The sequence below is a fragment of the Topomyia yanbarensis genome, chromosome 3, assembly GCF_030247195.1.
Source record: "Topomyia yanbarensis strain Yona2022 chromosome 3, ASM3024719v1, whole genome shotgun sequence".
NCBI lineage: Eukaryota > Metazoa > Arthropoda > Insecta > Diptera > Culicidae > Topomyia > Topomyia yanbarensis.
The window spans coordinates 372,105,931-372,128,443 of record NC_080672.1 but is presented as its reverse complement, the minus strand read 5'-3'; the positions used below and the strand labels follow the sequence as shown (position 1 = coordinate 372,128,443).

At 39.2% G+C, this 22,513-nt stretch overlaps 1 protein-coding gene across 7 annotated transcripts in view; it reads right to left on the bottom strand.

Moving 5' to 3' along the window:
• LOC131690329 (uncharacterized) overlaps window positions 1-22,513 on the bottom strand; it is a 561,476-nt gene that overhangs the window by 83,971 nt on the left and 454,992 nt on the right. For all 7 annotated transcript variants that reach the window (XM_058976022.1, XM_058976025.1, XM_058976026.1 and 4 more), the window contains 3 exons: window positions 4,349-4,471; window positions 3,984-4,273; window positions 3,839-3,893 (listed from right to left, as the gene is read on the bottom strand). In XM_058976022.1, coding sequence (XP_058832005.1) covers window positions 3,839-3,893; window positions 3,984-4,273; window positions 4,349-4,471 — 468 coding nt within the window. The remainder of the gene's footprint in view (window positions 1-3,838; window positions 3,894-3,983; window positions 4,274-4,348; window positions 4,472-22,513) is intronic.

Genomic DNA, 22,513 nt, shown 5'->3' with positions numbered 1-22,513 from the left:
GATCTCGGATCGGGTCGGGACCAAACGAGGCAGCAACAAGGCATTATCGTCGGTCGCAAACCATAGTAAATAGTCCCATCACATCAGCAGTCCAGTAGGTGAAACGAAGGAGGACGAAATGGTCTTTCTGAAATTATGAAACACCTTTCGCCTCCACCATCATCGTCCCGGTAAATTTTTCACCAGATGAAAGAATGGGAACAAAGAAGGTCTAGTTGATACTGATGAGCGATGGTGATCTTGGCAATGTACACGGAAAAAATGTTGGCGAAACTTGTAAACAGAAAATTTTAATTTCTTAGTGCAAATAAATTCAGTAGACTCCACCTAATTATTTTTCTGTCACATTGACAAATGAAACCCAATCAAAAATTCGGAATTTCAGTGCGAGATTTTTTAGAGCATAGCTATATTATATACGTTTTAGATATGCGAGACATGTACATACTGTACCGGGTGATGGTAGACGAATAAAGTAAGGCATTCTGGCTACATAACGCACGGAAAAAAATCCGTCCATAAATTCATGAACAATAAATCGTGAACTGAACGATTTACGAAAATCGTGACCAAGTTCCTGAAGTTATATATAGTAAATCTCGTACTCATGAAACTATTTGTGTTTTCCAAAAACTAGTTCGTGCCAAAAATATACATCCAGTTCTAATGTTTGGTTGGGTTACTGTGGTAGTTTCCTGAACATGTTTAATTTTCTTTTATGACTCTTGTTCCTGGTTTGATGATACACTTTTTCTTTTTGTATAACGTATATCAACTAGAAGACCCTACAGTTAAACAATGTTCATGATTTCAGGAGCTTTGTCGCGATTTCTGTAATTTCTCATCACGTTATCGTGATATTTTACCTATGAGTTTCGCATCGGATTTTTCTGGTAGAGTAGTGAGATTTATGGTCATAATTTCAGGATCTTAGTCACGATTTCGTAATTTCTACTCATGTTATCGTGATATTTTAGTCAGAAGTCACAGGTAGTGTAATTTGTGTACATGATTTCAGGATTTTAGTCAGGATTTTTGTTTTTTTGGTCACGAGTAATGTGACTTATTTTCAGGATCCCAGGATGTCAGTCACGATTTCCGTAATATCTATTTACGCTATCGTGATATTTTAGTCAGAAGTAGAGTGGTTTGTGTTCATAATATCAGAATTTTAGTTACGATTTCAGGATCTTAGTCAAGATTTTCCTTATTTATATGCACGCTTTAGTCATATTTTATTCTTGAAGCCACTTTCGAATTTGACACGTAGATCAATGTGACTCATGTTCATGAATTCAGCAGTTTTGTCATGATAATCATAAATTTTTTCCTTATCTTGATATGCCATTTTTTTAAATTTCTGTTGGATTTTTTACTCGGAATAACGTGACAATATGTCCGGTATCATAAAAGTGTGACTAATTCGCGGTATCTTGTTTTGTGAACTATAGCACGAACACGATTTGTGGCTCTGTAATGTATTATTCGTGCTCAGTGCAGTTTCCGGACATCACATAGAACCTTATCAGATGAATAACGATGTTCGAGATCCTAATAGTTTTCCTATATTTCTTACTCGCATTCAATACTAGTCACTAGCAGGTAGACATAACTATGTCATAGTTCACGACATAGTTCACGTAAAAATTTCATAAGTTGCATGAAATTAAATATTAGCACACAAGATAAAACGTGAATCATGTACTAGGTGTCATGAACCAGTTCACGAATTCATGAATAATACTTTATGATTTTGTGAACTATTTTGCGAGCACGGATGGGCAGGCTTTACTATTATATTAGGAATAATTAACCAGTTCACATATCGATGAATACTATTTTATGAATTTGTAAATTATTTCACGAACCTGACCAATTCGCTAGGAATCATGACTCAAGTCACGAATACATGGGTAAAATTTAAATAATTATGTGAACCAGTTCGGGGGCACGGGTATTGATTAGTGACATATATTTGAAATCATGAACTAGTTCACGATGGTTGAAATAATTTATGAATAGTGTTGCGATTTTTATGAAATAGTTCACGAGAAAATGTTTTGGGTTTGTGAACTGATCCACAACCACGAAAACTAGATCATGTTTAAGATGTAATAAATCATGAATCAGTACACGTCGTATAGTCGGGCTCTACACAGTGTTTCTAAATCTACGAATAAAATTACGAGTCAACCTTTGGTTTTATGAATAATGTCTTCATTAGTTCTGTCACCCACTGAAGTGCGATGGGTAATGAACTAAAAATCATACATCAGACGATAATAAAAACCCTGGCCTTGCGGTATCCAGTGTGGAAAATAAATGGATCAAATGTTGTGTGTGATCTCTCCCTAGAGGCAATGGTACGATCACTGTCGCCAATGGGATAATCACGTGTTCTTCCTGGGACATCATCATAGCCCAGGGATAACATAAAGGTTTGTGCATTGGCCCGAAGTCCCAAGGGTTGCAGGTTCGAATCTTGCGTCTGGGGGGAATTTTTGCACATAGTTGCTTTCGTTTTACTCACCACTTCGATCTGTTTTCCACGTTGGATATCACTAAAACATTCTTGAATAAGGTATTGTCAACCTTTGGTTTTATGAATAATGTTCATAAATCTGTGAACTAGTTCACATACAGAAAATCGATTTGGTAATGACATGGCGGAAACCGTGACAGAAGTTCACAAAATAACAAATATTTCTACTAATAAAAGCGTTATGCAGACGTTACTAAAGGGAAATTGAACTTAAATATAAAACACATGATTTTCGTTCATGGTCCTGTTTCCGCAACATGTAAATGTAATTGTTCCAGAATTCATGGTCCCTTTTTCACGATTTTGGGAACAATGATTTTTCTGTGTGTTATTAGTTGGCACCTATTGTACCCGGTCAGTCCCATATGCGAAATCCATTCTACCTTGAAACAGTGCGTAAATTTGACAGTACCGAAAGGCACATTATTACAATGAAAAATTCTACAACAAAACTTTTCGCTGCTGGCATTTTTTGGTATTCGCCTCTCTTGCGGTTAACAGTAACAAATAAACAAACAATGGCGGACCGCTTGTACAACTTTACTCTGATGTTCAATAAATAACTTACAAACTAGGAACGTAAAAAGTCCTACTAATCCAACAATCTAGATATTAGTAACATACAAAACATTCGCATCTTCATCGACGTCACTTTCGAACGAAGTGATTAGTAAGTGTTAGTGACAAACTTTGATCAACTATTCAAATGTAGCTTTCTCGGCGACATTCTTTATTTGTACAGTGAAAAAATCTACCCGTAATGAAAAAACTACTCAGAATGAATGCATGTAACAGATTCTACGATTCTAGAGGTTAGAACAAAATCAGTTAGAAAGAAACAGTACAGGAGCATAACGGTGGTGGGACAACATATAAGGGTCGAAAAAACTGATGTCGAAAAGAAAACAATAGGCATGGAACCACAATACAGTGCAGTGGTCGAAGTTATTTAGAGAGTTGCAAAGAAGGGAACAGGGAAGATTGCCGGTGGATGATTGATGATCAGTTAGGGAGTAACAATTCAAACCACAACTTTGTAAGTGACACGCATAACCAGACAGAATGGACAAGAGAACAGTGACTGCAATCGTGACTGTGTCGAGATCGGGAATCGAACTCGTGCCTGTGTCAGTGTGTATGTTTGTATTTTACTATATGTACAACATCCTAGTTACTAGCTAAGGGGTTAGACAGTGAGTGAGAATGATCGGTGTCGTTTCATGATTCTGATGAGTATCTTAGATAGGAAGTCGGGGATGCAGAAACGGCAAGCAAAACGGAAAACGAAAAACTTACCGAACCGTCGCCGTGATGATGCCGGTGGGCATGCTGGGGAATCTCGGTAGGTTCACTGTAATCAAGCAAAAATACCATTACAATTGCCCCTGTTTTTCTACAACACGCTTTTTTGCAGCGACCAAACCACCAAAACAATACTCACGCTTCATCTTCATCGTCGTAGTTGTAATCATAATCATCCTCATCGTTCTCATAATCTTCTCCATTTGTCTGCCGTCGGACCCTTCGAAATTGGAACTGCTTCCGCTTTTCCTGTTGCTGCTGATTGTGATGCTGATGCTGGTGGTGACCTTCCCCGGTGTGCTCGGTCCAGATTGACCACCACCCAAAGTCCAACCCTGAGATGTCATCCAGTGCCTTCTCCTTCATCTGTTGTGCGATGGTGTTGGCGATCAGTTTTTCGCTGGGGAAAATCGTTTTTCCGCAGCCAATCTGTGCCACGAGGGAGCAAACATTCGATTAGAAAATTTTATGTCCTTACTGACTACCAACGAATTGCGTCATTACCAAAAAACCTATTCGTCCCAGCTTCCGCTTCGAACTGCTCAAATTGTTTCGGCCGCGTCGGATTGCGTTCGTCGTCATCTGGTGCACTTCCAACCGGTTGGCGTCGTCAATGATGAAATTTTCCTATCAGACGAGAGATTAAAAATAACGCTTGAATAAAAAAGCTCACAGTTATGGCATCGTACGCCGCCCGAAGGACGAATGGAATCTTGATAGTTATATTTTCCATCTACGGAATTAAACTAAGGTTAAGAATTTTCGGAAATAAAATAAATGGCACAACAAGTTTATTTTCAGATCGATAAAAGAAATCATTAATAATTCAATTCTTCTGTCCGAAGAAAGTCTTAAAAATATCGTTTAACGAATCCACCAGCTCAATTGCTTTATTGACAGCCTCCAATACTACATCAGGCGCTGGGGTAGTTGTTGTGGATGTTGCGGGATCTGTTGTGGTCGTTGTGGTTGTTGTGCTAACTGGATATTTTGTAGTCGTTGTGGTTGTTGGATTTTGTGAGGCAGTAGTCGGCTCTTTGGTTGCAGTTGTCGTATCTTCTGGGGTTGTTGTTATTTCTTCAGTTGTCGTATCTTCTGGGGTTGTTGTTATTTCTTCAGTTGTCGTATCTTCTGGGGTTGTTGTTATTTCTTCAGTTGTCGTATCTTCTGGAGTTGTTATTTCTTCAGTTGTCGTATCTTCTGGGGTTGTTGTTATTTCTTCAGTTGTCGTATCTTCTGGGGTTGTTGTTATTTCTTCAGTTGTCGTATCGTCTGGAGTTGTTGTTATTTCTTCAGTTGTCGTATCTTCTGGGGTTGTTGTTATTTCTTCAGTTGTCGTATCTTCTGGGGTTGTTGTTATTTCTTCAGTTGTCGTATCGTCTGGGGTTGTTGTTATTTCTTCAGTTGTCGTATCGTCTGGGGTTGTGGTTATTTCTTCAGTTGTCGTATCTTCTGGGGTTGTTGTTATTTCTTCAGTTGTCGTATCTTCTGGGGTTGTGGTTATTTCTTCAGTTGTCGTATCTTCTGGGGTTGTTGTTATTTCTTCAGTTGTCGTATCTTCTGGGGTTGTTGTTATTTCTTCAGTTGTTGTATCGTCTGGGGTTGTTGTTATTTCTTCAGTTGTCGTATCTTCTGGAGTTGTTGTTATTTCTTCAGTTGTCGTATCTTCTGGGGTTGTTGTTATTTCTTCAGTTGTCGTATCTTCTGGGGTTGTTGTTATTTCTTCAGTTGTCGTATCGTCTAGGGTTGTTGTTATTTCTTCAGTTGTCGTATCGTCTGGGGTTGTTATTTCTTCAGTTGTCGTATCTTCTGGGGTTGTTGTTATTTCTTCAGTTGTCGTATCTTCTGGGGTTGTTGTTATTTCTTCAGTTGTCGTATCTTCTGGGGTTGTTGTTATTTCTTCAGTTGTCGTATCTTCTGGGGTTGTTGTTATTTCTTCAGTTGTCGTATCTTCTGGGGTTGTGGTTATTTCTTCAGTTGTCGTATCTTCTGGGGTTGTTGTGATTTCTTCAGTTGTCGTATCTTCTGGGGTTGTTGTTATTTCTTCAGTTGTCGTACCTTCTGGGGTTGTTATTTCTTCAGTTGTCGTATCGTCTGGGGTTGTTGTTATTTCTTCAGTTGTCGTATCTTCTGGGGTTGTGGTTATTTCTTCAGTTGTCGTATCTTCTGGGGTTGTTGTTATTTCTTCAGTTGTCGTATCTTCTGGGGTTGTTGTTATTTCTTCAGTTGTCGTATCTTCTGGGGTTGTTGTTATTTCTTCAGTTGTCGAATCTTCTGGGGTTGTTGCTATTTCTTCAGTTGTGGTATCTTCTGGAGTTGTTGTTATTTCTACAGTTGTCGTATCTTCTGGGGTTGTTGTTATTTCTTCAGTTGTCGTATCTTCTGGGGTTGTTATTTCTTCAGTTGTCGTATCTTCTGGGGTTGTTGTTATTTCTTCAGTTGTAGTATCTTCAGGGGTTGTTGTTATTTCTTCAGTTGTCGTATCTTCTGGGGTAGTCGTTAATTCTTCAGTTGTCGTATCTTCTGGGGTAGTCGTTATTTCTTCAGTTGTCGTATCTTCTGGGGTTGTTGTTATTTCTTCAGTTGTCGTATCTTCTGGGGTTGTTGTTATTTCTTCAGTTGTCGTATCTTCTGGAGTTGTTATTTCTTCAGTTGTCGTATCTTCTGGGGTTGTTGTTATTTCTTCAGTTGTCGTATCTTCTGGGGTTGTTGTTATTTCTTCAGTTGTCGTATCTTCTGGGGTTGTTGTTATTTCTTCAGTTGTCGTATCTTCTGGAGTTGTTATTTCTTCAGTTGTCGTATCTTCTGGGGTTGTTGTTATTTCTTCAGTTGTCGTATCTTCTGGGGTTGTTGTTATTTCTTCAGTTGTCGTATCTTCTGGGGTTGTTGTTATTTCTTCAGTTGTCGTATCTTCTGGGGTTGTTGTTATTTCTTCAGTTGTCGTATCGTCTGGAGTTGTTGTTATTTCTTCAGTTGTCGTATCTTCTGGGGTTGTTGTTATTTCTTCAGTTGTCGTATCTTCTGGGGTTGTTGTTATTTCTTCAGTTGTCGTATCTTCTGGAGTTGTTATTTCTTCAGTTGTCGTATCTTCTGGGGTTGTTGTTATTTCTTCAGTTGTCGTATCTTCTGGGGTTGTTGTTATTTCTTCAGTTGTCGTATCTTCTGGGGTTGTTGTTATTTCTTCAGTTGTCGTATCTTCTGGGGTTGTTGTTATTTCTTCAGTTGTCGTATCGTCTGGAGTTGTTGTTATTTCTTCAGTTGTCGTATCTTCTGGGGTTGTTGTTATTTCTTCAGTTGTCGTATCTTCTGGGGTTGTTGTTATTTCTTCAGTTGTCGTATCTTCTGGGGTTGTTGTTATTTCTTCAGTTGTCGTATCTTCTGGGGTTGTTGTTATTTCTTCAGTTGTCGTATCGTCTGGAGTTGTTGTTATTTCTTCAGTTGTCGTATCTTCTGGGGTTGTTGTTATTTCTTCAGTTGTCGTATCTTCTGGGGTTGTTGTTATTTCTTCAGTTGTCGTATCTTCTGGAGTTGTTATTTCTTCAGTTGTCGTATCTTCTGGGGTTGTTGTTATTTCTTCAGTTGTATCTTCTGGGGTTGTTGTTATTTCTTCAGTTGTCGTATCTTCTGGGGTTGTTGTTATTTCTTCAGTTGTCGTATCTTCTGGGGTTGTTGTTATTTCTTCAGTTGTCGTATCGTCTGGAGTTGTTGTTATTTCTTCAGTTGTCGTATCTTCTGGGGTTGTTGTTATTTCTTCAGTTGTCGTATCTTCTGGGGTTGTTGTTATTTCTTCAGTTGTCGTATCTTCTGGGGTTGTTGTTATTTCTTCAGTTGTCGTATCTTCTGGAGTTGTTGTTATTTCTTCAGTTGTCGTATCTTCTGGGGTTGTTGTTATTTCTTCAGTTGTTGTATCGTCTGGGGTTGTTGTTATTTCTTCAGTTGTCGTATCTTCTGGAGTTGTTGTTATTTCTTCGGTTGTCGTATCTTCTGGGGTTGTTGTTATTTCTTCAGTTGTTGTATCGTCTGGGGCTGTGGTTATTTCTTCAGTTGTCGTATCTTCTGGGGTTGTTGTTATTTCTTCAGTTGTCGTACCTTCTGGGGTTGTTATTTCTTCAGTTGTCGTATCGTCTGGGGTTGTTGTTATTTCTTCAGTTGTCGTATCTTCTGGGGTTGTGGTTATTTCTTCAGTTGTCGTATCTTCTGGGGTTGTTGTTATTTCTTCAGTTGTCGTATCTTCTGGGGTTGTTGTTATTTCTTCAGTTGTCGTATCTTCTGGGGTTGTTGTTATTTCTTCAGTTGTCGAATCTTCTGGGGTTGTTGCTATTTCTTCAGTTGTGGTATCTTCTGGAGTTGTTGTTATTTCTACAGTTGTCGTATCTTCTGGGGTTGTTGTTATTTCTTCAGTTGTCGTATCTTCTGGGGTTGTTATTTCTTCAGTTGTCGTATCTTCTGGGGTTGTTGTTATTTCTTCAGTTGTAGTATCTTCAGGGGTTGTTGTTATTTCTTCAGTTGTCGTATCTTCTGGGGTAGTCGTTAATTCTTCAGTTGTCGTATCTTCTGGGGTAGTCGTTATTTCTTCAGTTGTCGTATCTTCTGGGGTTGTTGTTATTTCTTCAGTTGTCGTATCTTCTGGGGTTGTTGTTATTTCTTCAGTTGTCGTATCTTCTGGAGTTGTTATTTCTTCAGTTGTCGTATCTTCTGGGGTTGTTGTTATTTCTTCAGTTGTCGTATCTTCTGGGGTTGTTGTTATTTCTTCAGTTGTCGTATCTTCTGGGGTTGTTGTTATTTCTTCAGTTGTCGTATCTTCTGGAGTTGTTATTTCTTCAGTTGTCGTATCTTCTGGGGTTGTTGTTATTTCTTCAGTTGTCGTATCTTCTGGGGTTGTTGTTATTTCTTCAGTTGTCGTATCTTCTGGGGTTGTTGTTATTTCTTCAGTTGTCGTATCTTCTGGGGTTGTTGTTATTTCTTCAGTTGTCGTATCGTCTGGAGTTGTTGTTATTTCTTCAGTTGTCGTATCTTCTGGGGTTGTTGTTATTTCTTCAGTTGTCGTATCTTCTGGGGTTGTTGTTATTTCTTCAGTTGTCGTATCTTCTGGAGTTGTTATTTCTTCAGTTGTCGTATCTTCTGGGGTTGTTGTTATTTCTTCAGTTGTCGTATCTTCTGGGGTTGTTGTTATTTCTTCAGTTGTCGTATCTTCTGGGGTTGTTGTTATTTCTTCAGTTGTCGTATCTTCTGGGGTTGTTGTTATTTCTTCAGTTGTCGTATCGTCTGGAGTTGTTGTTATTTCTTCAGTTGTCGTATCTTCTGGGGTTGTTGTTATTTCTTCAGTTGTCGTATCTTCTGGGGTTGTTGTTATTTCTTCAGTTGTCGTATCTTCTGGGGTTGTTGTTATTTCTTCAGTTGTCGTATCTTCTGGGGTTGTTGTTATTTCTTCAGTTGTCGTATCGTCTGGAGTTGTTGTTATTTCTTCAGTTGTCGTATCTTCTGGGGTTGTTGTTATTTCTTCAGTTGTCGTATCTTCTGGGGTTGTTGTTATTTCTTCAGTTGTCGTATCTTCTGGAGTTGTTATTTCTTCAGTTGTCGTATCTTCTGGGGTTGTTGTTATTTCTTCAGTTGTCGTATCTTCTGGGGTTGTTGTTATTTCTTCAGTTGTCGTATCTTCTGGGGTTGTTGTTATTTCTTCAGTTGTCGTATCTTCTGGGGTTGTTGTTATTTCTTCAGTTGTCGTATCGTCTGGAGTTGTTGTTATTTCTTCAGTTGTCGTATCTTCTGGGGTTGTTGTTATTTCTTCAGTTGTCGTATCTTCTGGGGTTGTTGTTATTTCTTCAGTTGTCGTATCTTCTGGGGTTGTTGTTATTTCTTCAGTTGTCGTATCTTCTGGAGTTGTTGTTATTTCTTCAGTTGTCGTATCTTCTGGGGTTGTTGTTATTTCTTCAGTTGTTGTATCGTCTGGGGTTGTTGTTATTTCTTCAGTTGTCGTATCTTCTGGAGTTGTTGTTATTTCTTCGGTTGTCGTATCTTCTGGGGTTGTTGTTATTTCTTCAGTTGTTGTATCGTCTGGGGCTGTGGTTATTTCTTCAGTTGTCGTATCTTCTGGGGTTGTTGTTATTTCTTCAGTTGTCGTATCTTCTGGGGTTGTTGTTATTTCTTCAGTTGTCGTATCTTCTGGGGTTGTTGTTATTTCTTCAGTTGTTGTATCGTCTGGGGTTGTTGTTATTTCTTCAGTTGTCGTATCTTCTGGAGTTGTTGTTATTTCTTCAGTTGTCGTATCTTCTGGGGTTGTTGTTATTTCTTCAGTTGTCGTATCTTCTGGGGTTGTTGTTATTTCTTCAGTTGTTGTATCGTCTGGGGTTGTTGTTATTTCTTCAGTTGTCGTATCTTCTGGAGTTGTTGTTATTTCTTCAGTTGTCGTATCTTCTGGGGTTGTGGTTATTTCTTCAGTTGTCGTATCTTCTGGGGTTGTTGTTATTTCTTCAGTTGTCGTATCGTCTAGGGTTGTTGTTATTTCTTCAGTTGTCGTATCGTCTGGGGTTGTTGTTATTTCTTCAGTTGTCGTATCTTCTGGGGTTGTTGTTATTTCTTCAGTTGTCGTATCGTCTGGAGTTGTTGTTATTTCTTCAGTTGTCGTATCTTCTGGGGTTGTTGTTATTTCTTCAGTTGTCGTATCTTCTGGGGTTGTTGTTATTTCTTCAGTTGTCGTATCTTCTGGGGTTGTTGTTATTTCTTCAGTTGTCGTATCTTCTGGAGTTGTTATTTCTTCAGTTGTCGTATCTTCTGGGGTTGTTGTTATTTCTTCAGTTGTCGTATCTTCTGGGGTTGTTGTTATTTCTTCAGTTGTCGTATCTTCTGGGGTTGTTGTTATTTCTTCAGTTGTGGTATCGTCTGGGGTTGTTATTTCTTCAGTTGTCGTATCTTCTGGAGTTGTTGTTATTTCTTCAGTTGTCGTATCTTCTGGGGTTGTTGTTATTTCTTCAGTTGTCGTATCGTCTGGGGTTGTGGTTATTTCTTCAGTTGTCGTATCTTCTGGGGTTGTTGTTATTTCTTCAGTTGTCGTATCTTCTGGAGTTGTTGTTATTTCTTCAGTTGTCGTATCTTCTGGGGTTGTTGTTATTTCTTCAGTTGTTGTATCGTCTGGGGTTGTTGTTATTTCTTCAGTTGTCGTATCTTCTGGAGTTGTTGTTATTTCTTCAGTTGTCGTATCTTCTGGGGTTGTTGTTATTTCTTCAGTTGTTGTATCGTCTGGGGTTGTGGTTATTTCTTCAGTTGTCGTATCTTCTGGGGTTGTTGTTATTTCTTCAGTTGTCGTATCTTCTGGAGTTGTTGTTATTTCTTCAGTTGTCGTATCTTCTGGGGTTGTTGTTATTTCTTCAGTTGTTGTATCGTCTGGGGTTGTGGTTATTTCTTCAGTTGTCGTATCTTCTGGGGTTGTTGTTATTTCTTCAGTTGTCGTATCTTCTGGGGTTGTTGTTATTTCTTCAGTTGTCGTATCTTCTGGGGTTGTTGTTATTTCTTCAGTTGTTGTATCGTCTGGGGTTGTGGTTATTTCTTCAGTTGTCGTATCTTCTGGGGTTGTTGTTATTTCTTCAGTTGTCGTATCTTCTGGAGTTGTTGTTATTTCTTCAGTTGTCGTATCTTCTGGGGTTGTTGTTATTTCTTCAGTTGTTGTATCTTCTGGGGTTGTGGTTATTTCTTCAGTTGTCGTATCTTCTGGGGTTGTTGTTATTTCTTCAGTTGTCGTATCTTCTGGGGTTGTTGTTATTTCTTCAGTTGTCGTATCTTCTGGGGTTGTTGTTATTTCTTCAGTTGTTGTATCGTCTGGGGTTGTTGTTATTTCTTCAGTTGTCGTATCTTCTGGAGTTGTTGTTATTTCTTCAGTTGTCGTATCTTCTGGGGTTGTGGTTATTTCTTCAGTTGTCGTATCTTCTGGGGTTGTTGTTATTTCTTCAGTTGTAGTATCTTCAGGGGTTGTTGTTATTTCTTCAGTTGTCGTATCTTCTGGGGTAGTCGTTAATTCTTCAGTTGTCGTATCTTCTGGGGTAGTCGTTATTTCTTCAGTTGTCGTATCTTCTGGGGTTGTTGTTATTTCTTCAGTTGTCGTATCTTCTGGGGTTGTTGTTATTTCTTCAGTTGTCGTATCTTCTGGAGTTGTTATTTCTTCAGTTGTCGTATCTTCTGGGGTTGTTGTTATTTCTTCAGTTGTCGTATCTTCTGGGGTTGTTGTTATTTCTTCAGTTGTCGTATCGTCTGGAGTTGTTGTTATTTCTTCAGTTGTCGTATCTTCTGGGGTTGTTGTTATTTCTTCAGTTGTCGTATCTTCTGGGGTTGTTGTTATTTCTTCAGTTGTCGTATCTTCTGGGGTTGTTGTTATTTCTTCAGTTGTCGTATCTTCTGGAGTTGTTATTTCTTCAGTTGTCGTATCTCCTGGGGTTGTTGTTATTTCTTCAGTTGTCGTATCTTCTGGGGTTGTTGTTATTTCTTCAGTTGTCGTATCGTCTGGAGTTGTTGTTATTTCTTCAGTTGTCGTATCTTCTGGGGTTGTTGTTATTTCTTCAGTTGTCGTATCTTCTGGGGTTTTTGTTATTTCTTCAGTTGTCGTATCGTCTGGGGTTGTGGTTATTTCTTCAGTTGTCGTATCTTCTGGGGTTGTTGTTATTTCTTCAGTTGTCGTATCTTCTGGAGTTGTTGTTATTTCTTCAGTTGTCGTATCTTCTGGGGTTGTTGTTATTTCTTCAGTTGTCGTATCTTCTGGGGTTGTTATTTCTTCAGTTGTTGTATCGTCTGGGGTTGTTGTTATTTCTTCAGTTGTCGTATCTTCTGGAGTTGTTGTTATTTCTTCAGTTGTCGTATCTTCTGGGGTTGTGGTTATTTCTTCAGTTGTCGTATCTTCTGGGGTTGTTGTTATTTCTTCAGTTGTCGTATCGTCTAGGGTTGTTGTTATTTCTTCAGTTGTCGTATCGTCTGGGGTTGTTGTTATTTCTTCAGTTGTCGTATCTTCTGGGGTTGTTGTTATTTCTTCAGTTGTCGTATCTTCTGGGGTTGTTGTTATTTCTTCAGTTGTCGTATCTTCTGGGGTTGTTGTTATTTCTTCAGTTGTCGTATCTTCTGGGGTTGTTGTTATTTCTTCAGTTGTCGTATCTTCTGGGGTTGTTGTTATTTCTTCAGTTGTCGTATCTTCTGGGGTTGTTGTTATTTCTTCAGTTGTCGTATCTTCTGGGGTTGTTGTTATTTCTTCAGTTGTCGTATCGTCTGGGGTTGTTGTTATTTCTTCAGTTGTCGTATCTTCTGGGGTTGTTATTTCTTCAGTTGTCGTATCGTCTGGGGTTGTTATTATTTCTTCAGTTGTCGTATCTTCTGGGGTTGTGGTTATTTCTTCAGTTGTCGTATCTTCTGGGGTTGTTGTGATTTCTTCAGTTGTCGTATCTTCTGGGGTTGTTGTTATTTCTTCAGTTGTAGTATCTTCAGGGGTTGTTGTTATTTCTTCAGTTGTCGTATCTTCTGGGGTAGTCGTTATTTCTTCAGTTGTCGTATCTTCTGGGGTTGTTGTTATTTCTTCAGTTGTCGTACCTTCTGGGGTTGTTATTTCTTCAGTTGTCGTATCGTCTGGGGTTGTTGTTATTTCTTCAGTTGTCGTATCTTCTGGGGTTGTGGTTATTTCTTCAGTTGTCGTATCTTCTGGGGTTGTTGTTATTTCTTCAATTGTCGTATCTTCTGGGGTTGTTGTTATTTCTTCAGTTGTCGTATCTTCTGGGGTTGTTGTTATTTCTTCAGTTGTCGAATCTTCTGGGGTTGTTGCTATTTCTTCAGTTGTCGTATCTTCTGGAGTTGTTGTTATTTCTTCAGTTGTCGTATCTTCTGGGGTTGTTGTTATTTCTTCAGTTGTCGTATCTTCTGGGGTTGTTGTTATTTCTTCAGTTGTCGTATCTTCTGGGGTTGTTATTTCTTCAGTTGTCGTATCTTCTGGGGTTGTTGTTATTTCTTCAGTTGTAGTATCTTCAGGGGTTGTTGTTATTTCTTCAGTTGTCGTATCTTCTGGGGTAGTCGTTATTTCTTCAGTTGTCGTATCTTCTGGGGTAGTCGTTATTTCTTCAGTTGTCGTATCTTCTGGGGTTGTTGTTATTTCTTCAGTTGTCGTATCTTCTGGGGTTGTTGTTATTTCTTCAGTTGTGGTATCGTCTGGGGTTGTTATTTCTTCAGTTGTCGTATCTTCTGGAGTTGTTGTTATTTCTTCAGTTGTCGTATCTTCTGGGGTTGTTGTTATTTCTTCAGTTGTCGTATCTTCTGGGGTTGTTGTTATTTCTTCAGTTATCGTATCTTCTGGGGTTGTTGTTATTTCTTCAGTTGTCGTATCTTCTGGGGTTGTTGTTATTTCTTCAGTTGTCGTATCTTCTGGGGTTGTTGTTATTTCTTCAGTTGTCGTATCTTCTGGGGTTGTTGTTATTTCTTCAGTTGTCGTATCTTCTGGGGTTGTTGTTATTTCTTCAGTTGTGGTATCGTCTGGGGTTGTTGTTATTTCTTCAGTTGTCGTATCTTCTGGGGTTGTTATTTCTTCAGTTGTCGTATCGTCTGGGGTTGTTATTATTTCTTCAGTTGTCGTATCTTCTGGGGTTGTGGTTATTCCTTCAGTTGTCGTATCTTCTGGGGTTGTTGTGATTTCTTCAGTTGTCGTATCTTCTGGGGTTGTTGTTATTTCTTCAGTTGTAGTATCTTCAGGGGTTGTTGTTATTTCTTCAGTTGTCGTATCTTCTGGGGTAGTCGTTATTTCTTCAGTTGTCGTATCTTCTGGGGTAGTCGTTATTTCTTCAGTTGTCGTATCTTCTGGGGTTGTTGTTATTTCTTCAGTTGTCGTACCTTCTGGGGTTGTTATTTCTTCAGTTGTCGTATCGTCTGGGGTTGTTGTTATTTCTTCAGTTGTCGTATCTTCTGGGGTTGTTGTTATTTCTTCAGTTGTCGTATCTTCTGGGGTTGTTATTTCTTCAGTTGTCGTATCTTCTGGGGTTGTTGTTATTTCTTCAGTTGTCGTATCTTCTGGGGTTGTTGTTATTTCTTCAGTTGTCGTATCTTCTGGGGTTGTTGTTATTTCTTCAGTTGTCGTATCTTCTGGGGTTGTTGTTATTTCTTCAGTTGTCGTATCTTCTGGGGTTGTGGTTATTTCTTCAGTTGTCGTATCTTCTGGGGTTGTTGTGATTTCTTCAGTTGTCGTATCTTCTGGGGTTGTTATTTCTTCAGTTGTCGTATCGTCTGGGGTAGTCGTTATTTCTTCAGTTGTCGTATCTTCTGGGGTTGTTGTTATTTCTTCAGTTGTCGTACCTTCTGGGGTTGTTATTTCTTCAGTTGTCGTATCGTCTGGGGTTGTTATTTCTTCAGTTGTCGTATCTTCTGGGGTTGTGGTTATGTCTTCAGTTGTCGTATCTTCTGGGGTTGTTGTTATTTCTTCAGTTGTCGTATCTTCTGGGGTTGTTGTTATTTCTTCAGTTGTCGTATCTTCTGGGGTTGTTGTTATTTCTTCAGTTGTCGAATCTTCTGGGGTTGTTGCTATTTCTTCAGTTGTCGTATCTTCTGGAGTTGTTGTTATTTCTTCAGTTGTCGTATCTTCTGGGGTTGTTATTTCTTCAGTTGTCGTATCTTCTGGGGTTGTTGTTATTTCTTCAGTTGTCGTATCTTCTGGGGTTGTTGTTATTTCTTCAGTTGTCGTATCTTCTGGGGTTGTTGTTATTTCTTCAGTTGTCGTATCTTCTGGGGTTGTTGTTATTTCTTCAGTTGTCGTATCTTCTGGGGTTGTTGTTATTTCTTCAGTTGTCGTATCTTCTGGGGTTGTGGTTATTTCTTCAGTTGTCGTATCTTCTGGAGTTGTTGTTATTTCTTCAGTTGTCGTATCTTCTGGGGTTGTTGTTATTTCTTCAGTTGTCGTATCTTCTGGGGTTGTTGTTATTTCTTCAGTTATCGTATCTTCTGGGGTTGTTGTTATTTCTTCAGTTGTCGAATCTTCTGGGGTTGTTGTTATTTCTTCAGTTGTCGTATCTTCTGGGGTTGTTGTGATTTCTTCAGTTGTCGTATCTTCTGGGGTTGTTATTTCTTCAGTTGTCGTATCGTCTGGGGTTGTTGTTATTTCTTCAGTTGTCGTATCTTCTGGGGTTGTGGTTATTTCTTCAGTTGTCGTATCTTCTGGGGTTGTTGTTATTTCTTCAGTTGTCGTATCTTCTGGGGTTGTTGTTATTTCTTCAGTTGTAGTATCTTCAGGGGTTGTTGTTATTTCTTCAGTTGTCGTATCTTCTGGGGTAGTCGTTATTTCTTCAGTTGTCGTATCTTCTGGGGTTGTTGTAATTTCTTCAGTTGTCGTATCTTCTGGGGTTGTTGTTATTTCTTCAGTTGTCGTATCGTCTGGGGTTGTTGTTATTTCTTCAGTTGTCGGATCTTCTGGGGTTGTGGTTATTTCTTCAGTTGTCGTATCTTCTGGGGTTGTTGTTATTTCTTCAGTTGTCGTATCTTCTGGAGTTGTTGTTATTTCTTCAGTTGTCGTATCTTCTGGGGTTGTTGTTATTTCTTCAGTTGTCGTATCTTCTGGGGTTGTTGTTATTTCTTCAGTTGTCGTATCTTCTGGGGTTGTTATTTCTTCAGTTGTCGTATCTTCTGGGGTTGTTGTTATTTCTTCAGTTGTAGTATCTTCAGGGGTTGTTGTTATTTCTTCAGTTGTCGTATCTTCTGAGGTAGTCGTTATTTCTTCAGTTGTCGTATCTTCTGGGGTAGTCGTTATTTCTTCAGTTGTCGTATCTTCTGGGGTTGTTGTTATTTCTTCAGTTGTCGTATCTTCTGGGGTTGTTGTTATTTCTTCAGTTGTGGTATCGTCTGGGGTTGTTATTTCTTCAGTTGTCGTATCTTCTGGAGTTGTTGTTATTTCTTCAGTTGTCGTATCTTCTGGGGTTGTTGTTATTTCTTCAGTTGTCGTATCTTCTGGGGTTGTTGTTATTTCTTCAGTTATCGTATCTTCTGGGGTTGTTGTTATTTCTTTAGTTGTCGTATCTTCTAGGGTTGTTGTTAATTCTTCAGTTGTCGTATCTTCTGGGGTTGTTGTTATTTCTTCAGTTGTCGTATCTTCTGGGGTTGTTGTTATTTCTTCAGTTGTCGTATCTTCTGGGGTTGTTGTTATTTCTTCAGTTGTCGTTTCGTCTGGGGTTGTTGTTATTTCTTCAGTTGTCGTTTCGTCTGGGGTTGTTGTTATTTCTTCAGTTGTCGTATCTTCTGGGGCTGTTGTTATTTCTTCAGTTGTCGTATCTTCTGGGGTTGTGGTTATTTCTTCAGTTGTCGTTTCGTCTGGGGTTGTTGTTATTTCTTCAGTTGTCGTTTCGTCTGGGGTTGTTGTTATTTCTTCAGTTGTCGTATCTTCTGGGGTTGTTGTTATTTCTTCAGTTGTCGTATCTTCTGGGGTTGTTGTAATTTCTTCAGTTGTCGTATCTTCTGGGGTTGTTGTTATTTCTTCAGTTGTCGTGTCTTCTGGGGTTGTTGTTATTTCTTCAGCTGTCGTATCTTCTGGGGTTGTTGTTATTTCTTCAGTTGTCGTTTCGTCTGGGGTTGTTGTTATTTCTTCAGTTGTCGTTTCGTCTGGGGTTGTTGTTATTTCTTCAGTTGTCGTATCTTCTGGGGTTGTTGTAATTTCTTCAGTTGTCGTATCTTCTGGGGTTGTTGTTATTTCTTCAGTTGTCGTTTCGTCTGGGGTTGTTGTTATTTCTTCAGTTGTCGTATCTTCTGGGGTTGTTGTTATTTCTTCAGTTGTCGTGTCTTCTGGGGTTGTTGTTATTTCTTCAGCTGTCGTATCTTCTGGGGTTGTTGTTATTTCTTCAGCTGTCGTATCTTCTGGGGTTGTTGTAATTTCTTCAGTTGTCGTATCTTCTGGGGTTGTTGTTATTTCTTCAGTTGTTGTATCTTCTGGGGTTGTTGTTATTTCTTCAGTTGTCGTATCTTCTGGGGTTGTTGTTATTTCTTCAGTTGTCGTATCTTCTGGGGTTGTGGTTATTTCTTCAGTTGTCGTATCTTCTGGGGTTGTTGTTATTTCTTCAGTTGTCGTTTCGTCTGGGGTTGTTGTTATTTCTTCAGTTGTCGTTTCGTTTGGGGTTGTTATTTCTTCAGTTGTCGTATCTTCTGGGGTTGTTGTTATTTCTTCAGTTGTCGTTTCGTCTGGGGTTGTTGTTATTTCTTCAGTTGTCGTGTCGTCTGGGGTTGTTGTTATTTTTTCAGTTGTCGTATCTTCTGGGGTTGTTGTTATTTCTTCAGTTGTCGCATCGTCTGGGGTTGTTGCTATTTTTTCAGTTGTCGTATCTTCTGAGGTAGTTGTTATTTCTTCAGTTGTCGTTTCGTCTGGGGTTGTGGTTATTTCTTCAGTTGTCGTATCTTCTGGGGTTGTTGTTATTTCTTCAGTTGTCGTATCTTCTGGGGTTGTTGTAATTTCTTCAGTTGTCGTATCTTCTGGGGTTGTTATTTCTTCAGTTGTCGTATCTTCTGGGGTTGTGGTTATTTCTTCAGTTGTCGTATCGTCTGGGGTTGTTGTTATTTCTTCAGTTGTCGTTTCGTCTGGGGTTGTTGTTATTTTTTCAGTTGTCGTATCTTCTGGGGTTGTTGTTATTTCTTCAGTTGTCGCATCGTCTGGGGTTGTTGTTATTTCTTCAGTTGTCGTATCGTCTGGGGTTGTGGTTATTTCTTCAGTTGTCGTATCTTCTGGGGTTGTGGTTATTTCTTCAGTTGTCGTATCTTCTGGGGTTGTTGTTATTTCTTCAGTTGTCGTATCTTCTGGGGTAGTTGTAATTTCTTCAGTTGTCGTATCTTCTGGGGTTGTTATTTCTTCAGTTGTCGTATCTTCTGGGGTTGTGGTTATTTCTTCAGTTGTCGTATCGTCTGGGGTTGTTGTTATTTCTTCAGTTGTCGTTTCGTCTGGGGTTGTTGTTATTTTTTCAGTTGTCGTATCTTCTGGGGTTGTTGTTATTTCTTCAGTTGTCGCATCGTCTGGGGTTGTTGTTATTTCTTCAGTTGTCGTATCGTCTGGGGTTGTGGTTATTTCTTCAGTTGTCGTATCGTCTGGGGTTGTTGTTATTTCTTCAGTTGTCGTATCTTCTTGGGTTGTTGTAATTTCTTCAGTTGTCGTATCTTCTGGGGTTGTTGTTATTTCTTCAGTTGTCGCATCGTCTGGGGTTGTTGTTATTTCTTCAGTTGTCGTATCGTCTGGGGTTGTTGTTATTTCTTCAGTTGTCGTATCTTCTGGGGTTGTTGTTATTTCTTCAGTTGTCGTATCTTCTGGGGTTGTTGTTATTACTTCAGTTGTCGTATCTTCTGGGGTTGTGATTATTTCTTCAGTTGTCGTATCTTCTGGGGTTGTGGTTATTTCTTCAGTTGTCGTTTCGTCTGGGGTTGTTGTTATTTCTTCAGTTGTCGTTTCGTTTGGGGTTGTTATTTCTTCAGTTGTCGTATCTTCTGGGGTTGTTGTTATTTCTTCAGTTGTCGTTTCGTCTGGGGTTGTTGTTATTTCTTCAGTTGTCGTGTCGTCTGGGGTTGTTGTTATTTTTTCAGTTGTCGTATCTTCTGGGGTTGTTGTTATTTCTTCAGTTGTCGCATCGTCTGGGGTTGTTGCTATTTTTTCAGTTGTCGTATCTTCTGAGGTAGTTGTTATTTCTTCAGTTGTCGTTTCGTCTGGGGTTGTTGTTATTTCTTCAGTTGTCGTATCTTCTGGGGTTGTGGTTATTTCTTCAGTTGTCGTATCTTCTAGGGATGTTGTTATTTCTTCAGTTGTCGTATCTTCTGGGGTTGTGGTTATTTCTTCAGTTGTCGTATCTTCTAGGGATGTTGTTATTTCTTCAGTTATCGTATCTTCTGGGGTTGTGGTTATTTCTTCAGTTGTCGTATCTTCTGGGGTTGTTGTTATTTCTTCAGTTGTCGTATCTTCTGGGGTTGTTGTTATTTCTTCAGTTGTCGTATCTTCTGGGGTTGTTATTTCTTCAGTTGTCGTATCTTCTGGGGTTGTGGTTATTTCTTCAGTTGTCGTATCGTCTGGGGTTGTTGTTATTTCTTCAGTTGTCGTTTCGTCTGGGGTTGTTGTTATTTTTTCAGTTGTCGTATCTTCTGGGGTTGTTGTTATTTCTTCAGTTGTCGCATCGTCTGGGGTTGTTGTTATTTCTTCAGTTGTCGTATCGTCTGGGGTTGTGGTTATTTCTTCAGTTGTCGTATCGTCTGGGGTTGTTGTTATTTCTTCAGTTGTCGTATCTTCTTGGGTTGTTGTAATTTCTTCAGTTGTCGTATCTTCTGGGGTTGTTGTTATTTCTTCAGTTGTCGCATCGTCTGGGGTTGTTGTTATTTCTTCAGTTGTCGTATCGTCTGGGGTTGTTGTTATTTCTTCAGTTGTCGTATCTTCTGGGGTTGTTGTTATTTCTTCAGTTGTCGTATCTTCTGGGGTTGTTGTTATTTCTTCAGTTGTCGTATCTTCTGGGGTTGTTGTAATTTCTTCAGTTGTCGAATCTTCTGGGGTTGTGGTTATTTCTTCAGTTGTCGTATATTCTGGGGTTGTTGTTATTTCTTCAATTGTCGAATCCTCTGGGGTTGTCGTTATTTCTTCAGTTGTCGTATCTTCTGGGGTTGTTGTTATTTCTTCAGTTGTCGTTTCGTCTGGGGTTGTGGTTATTTCTTTAGTTGTCGTATCTTCTGGGGTTGTTGTAATTTCTTCAGTTGTCGTATCTTCTGGGGTTGTGGTTATTTCTTTAGTTGTCGTATCTTCTGGGGTTGTTGTTATTTCTTCAGTTGTCGTTTCGTCTGGGGTTGTGGTTATTTCTTTAGTTGTCGTATCTTCTGGGGTTGTTGTTATTTCTTCAGTTGTCGTATCTTCTTGGGTTGTTGTAATTTCTTCAGTTGTCGTATCTTCTGGGGTTGTTGTTATTTCTTCAGTTGTCGTATCTTCTGGGGTTGTTGTTATTTCTTGAGTTGTCGTATCTTCTGGGGTTGTTGCTATTTCTTCAGTTGTCGTATCTTCTGGGGTTGTTGTTATTTCTTCAGTTGTCGTATCTCCTGGGGTTGTTGTTATTTCTTCAGTTGTCGTATCTTCTGGGGTTGTTGTTATTTCTTCAGTTGTCGTATCTTCTGGGGTTGTTGTTATTTCTTCAGTTGTCGTATCTTCTGGGGTTGTTGTTATTTCTTCAGTTGTCGTATCTTCTGGGGTTGTTGTTATTTCTTCAGTTGTCGTATCTTCTGGGGTTGTTGTTATTTCTTCAGTTGTCGTATCTTCTGGGGTTGTTGTTATTTCTTCAGTTGTCGTATCTTCTGGGGTTGTTGTTATTTCTTCAGTTGTCGTATCTTCTGGGGTTGTCGTTATTTCTTCAGTTGTCGTATATTCTGGGGTTGTTGTTATTTCTTCAATTGTCGAATCCTCTGGGGTTGTCGTTATTTCTTCAGTTGTCGTATCTTCTGGAGTTGTTGTTATTTCTTCAGTTGTAGTATCTTCTGGGGTTGTTGTTATTTCTTCAGTTGTCGTATCTTCTGGGGTTGTTGTTATTTCTTCAGTTGTCGTATCCTCTAGGGTTGTGTTTATTTCTTCAGTTGTCGTATCTTCTGGGGTTGTGGTTATTTCTTCAGTTGTCGTATCTTCTGGGGTTGTGGTTATTTCTTCAGTTGTCGTATCTTCTGGGGTTGTTATTTCTTCAGTTGTCGTATCTTCTGGGGTTGTCGTTATTTCTTCAGTTGTCGTATCTTCTGGGGTTGTTGTTATTTCTTCAGTTGTCGTATCTTCTGGGGTTGTTGTTATTTCTTCAGTTGTCGTATCTTCTGGGGTTGTTGTTATTTCTTCAGTTGTCGTATCTTCTGGGGTTGTTGTTATTTCTTCAGTTGTCGTATCTTCTGGGGTTGTGGTTATTTCTTCAGTTGTCGTATCTTCTGGGGTTGTTGTTATTTCTTCAGTTGTCGTATCTTCTGGGGTTGTTGTTATTTCTTCAGTTGTCGTATCTTCTGGGGTTGTTGTTATTTCTTCAGTTGTCGTAGCTTTTGGGGTTGTTGTTATTTCTTCAGTTGTCGTATCTTCTAAGGTTGTGGTTATTTCTTCAGTTGTCGTTTCTTCTGGGGTTGTGGTTATTTCTTCAGTTGTCGTATCTTCTGGGGTTGTGGTTATTTCTTCAGTTGTCGTATCTTTTGGGGTTGTTGTTATTTCTTCAGTTGTCGTATCTTCTGGGGTTGTTGTTATTTCTTCAGTTGTCGTATCTTCTGGGGTTGTTGTTATTTCTTCAGTTGTCGTAGCTTTTGGGGTTGTTGTTATTTCTTCAGTTGTCGTATCTTCTGGGGTTGTTATTTCTTCAGTTGTCGTATCTTCTGGGGTTGTGGTTATTTCTTCAGTTGTCGTATCTTCTGGGGTTGTGGTTATTTCTTCAGTTGTCGTATCTTCTGGGGTTGTTGTTATTTCTTCAGTTGTCGTATCTTCTGGGGTTGTTGTTATTTCTTCAGTTGTCGTATCTTCTGAGGTTGTCGTTATTTCTTCAGTTGTCGTATCTTCTGGGGTTGTTGTTATTTCTTCAGTTGTCGTAGCTTTTGGGGTTGTTGTTATTTCTTCAGTTGTCGTATCTTCTGGGGTTGTTGTTATTTCTTCAGTTGTCGTATCTTCTGGGGTTGTTGTTATTTCTTCAGTTGTCGTATCTTCTGGGGTTGTTGTTATTTCTT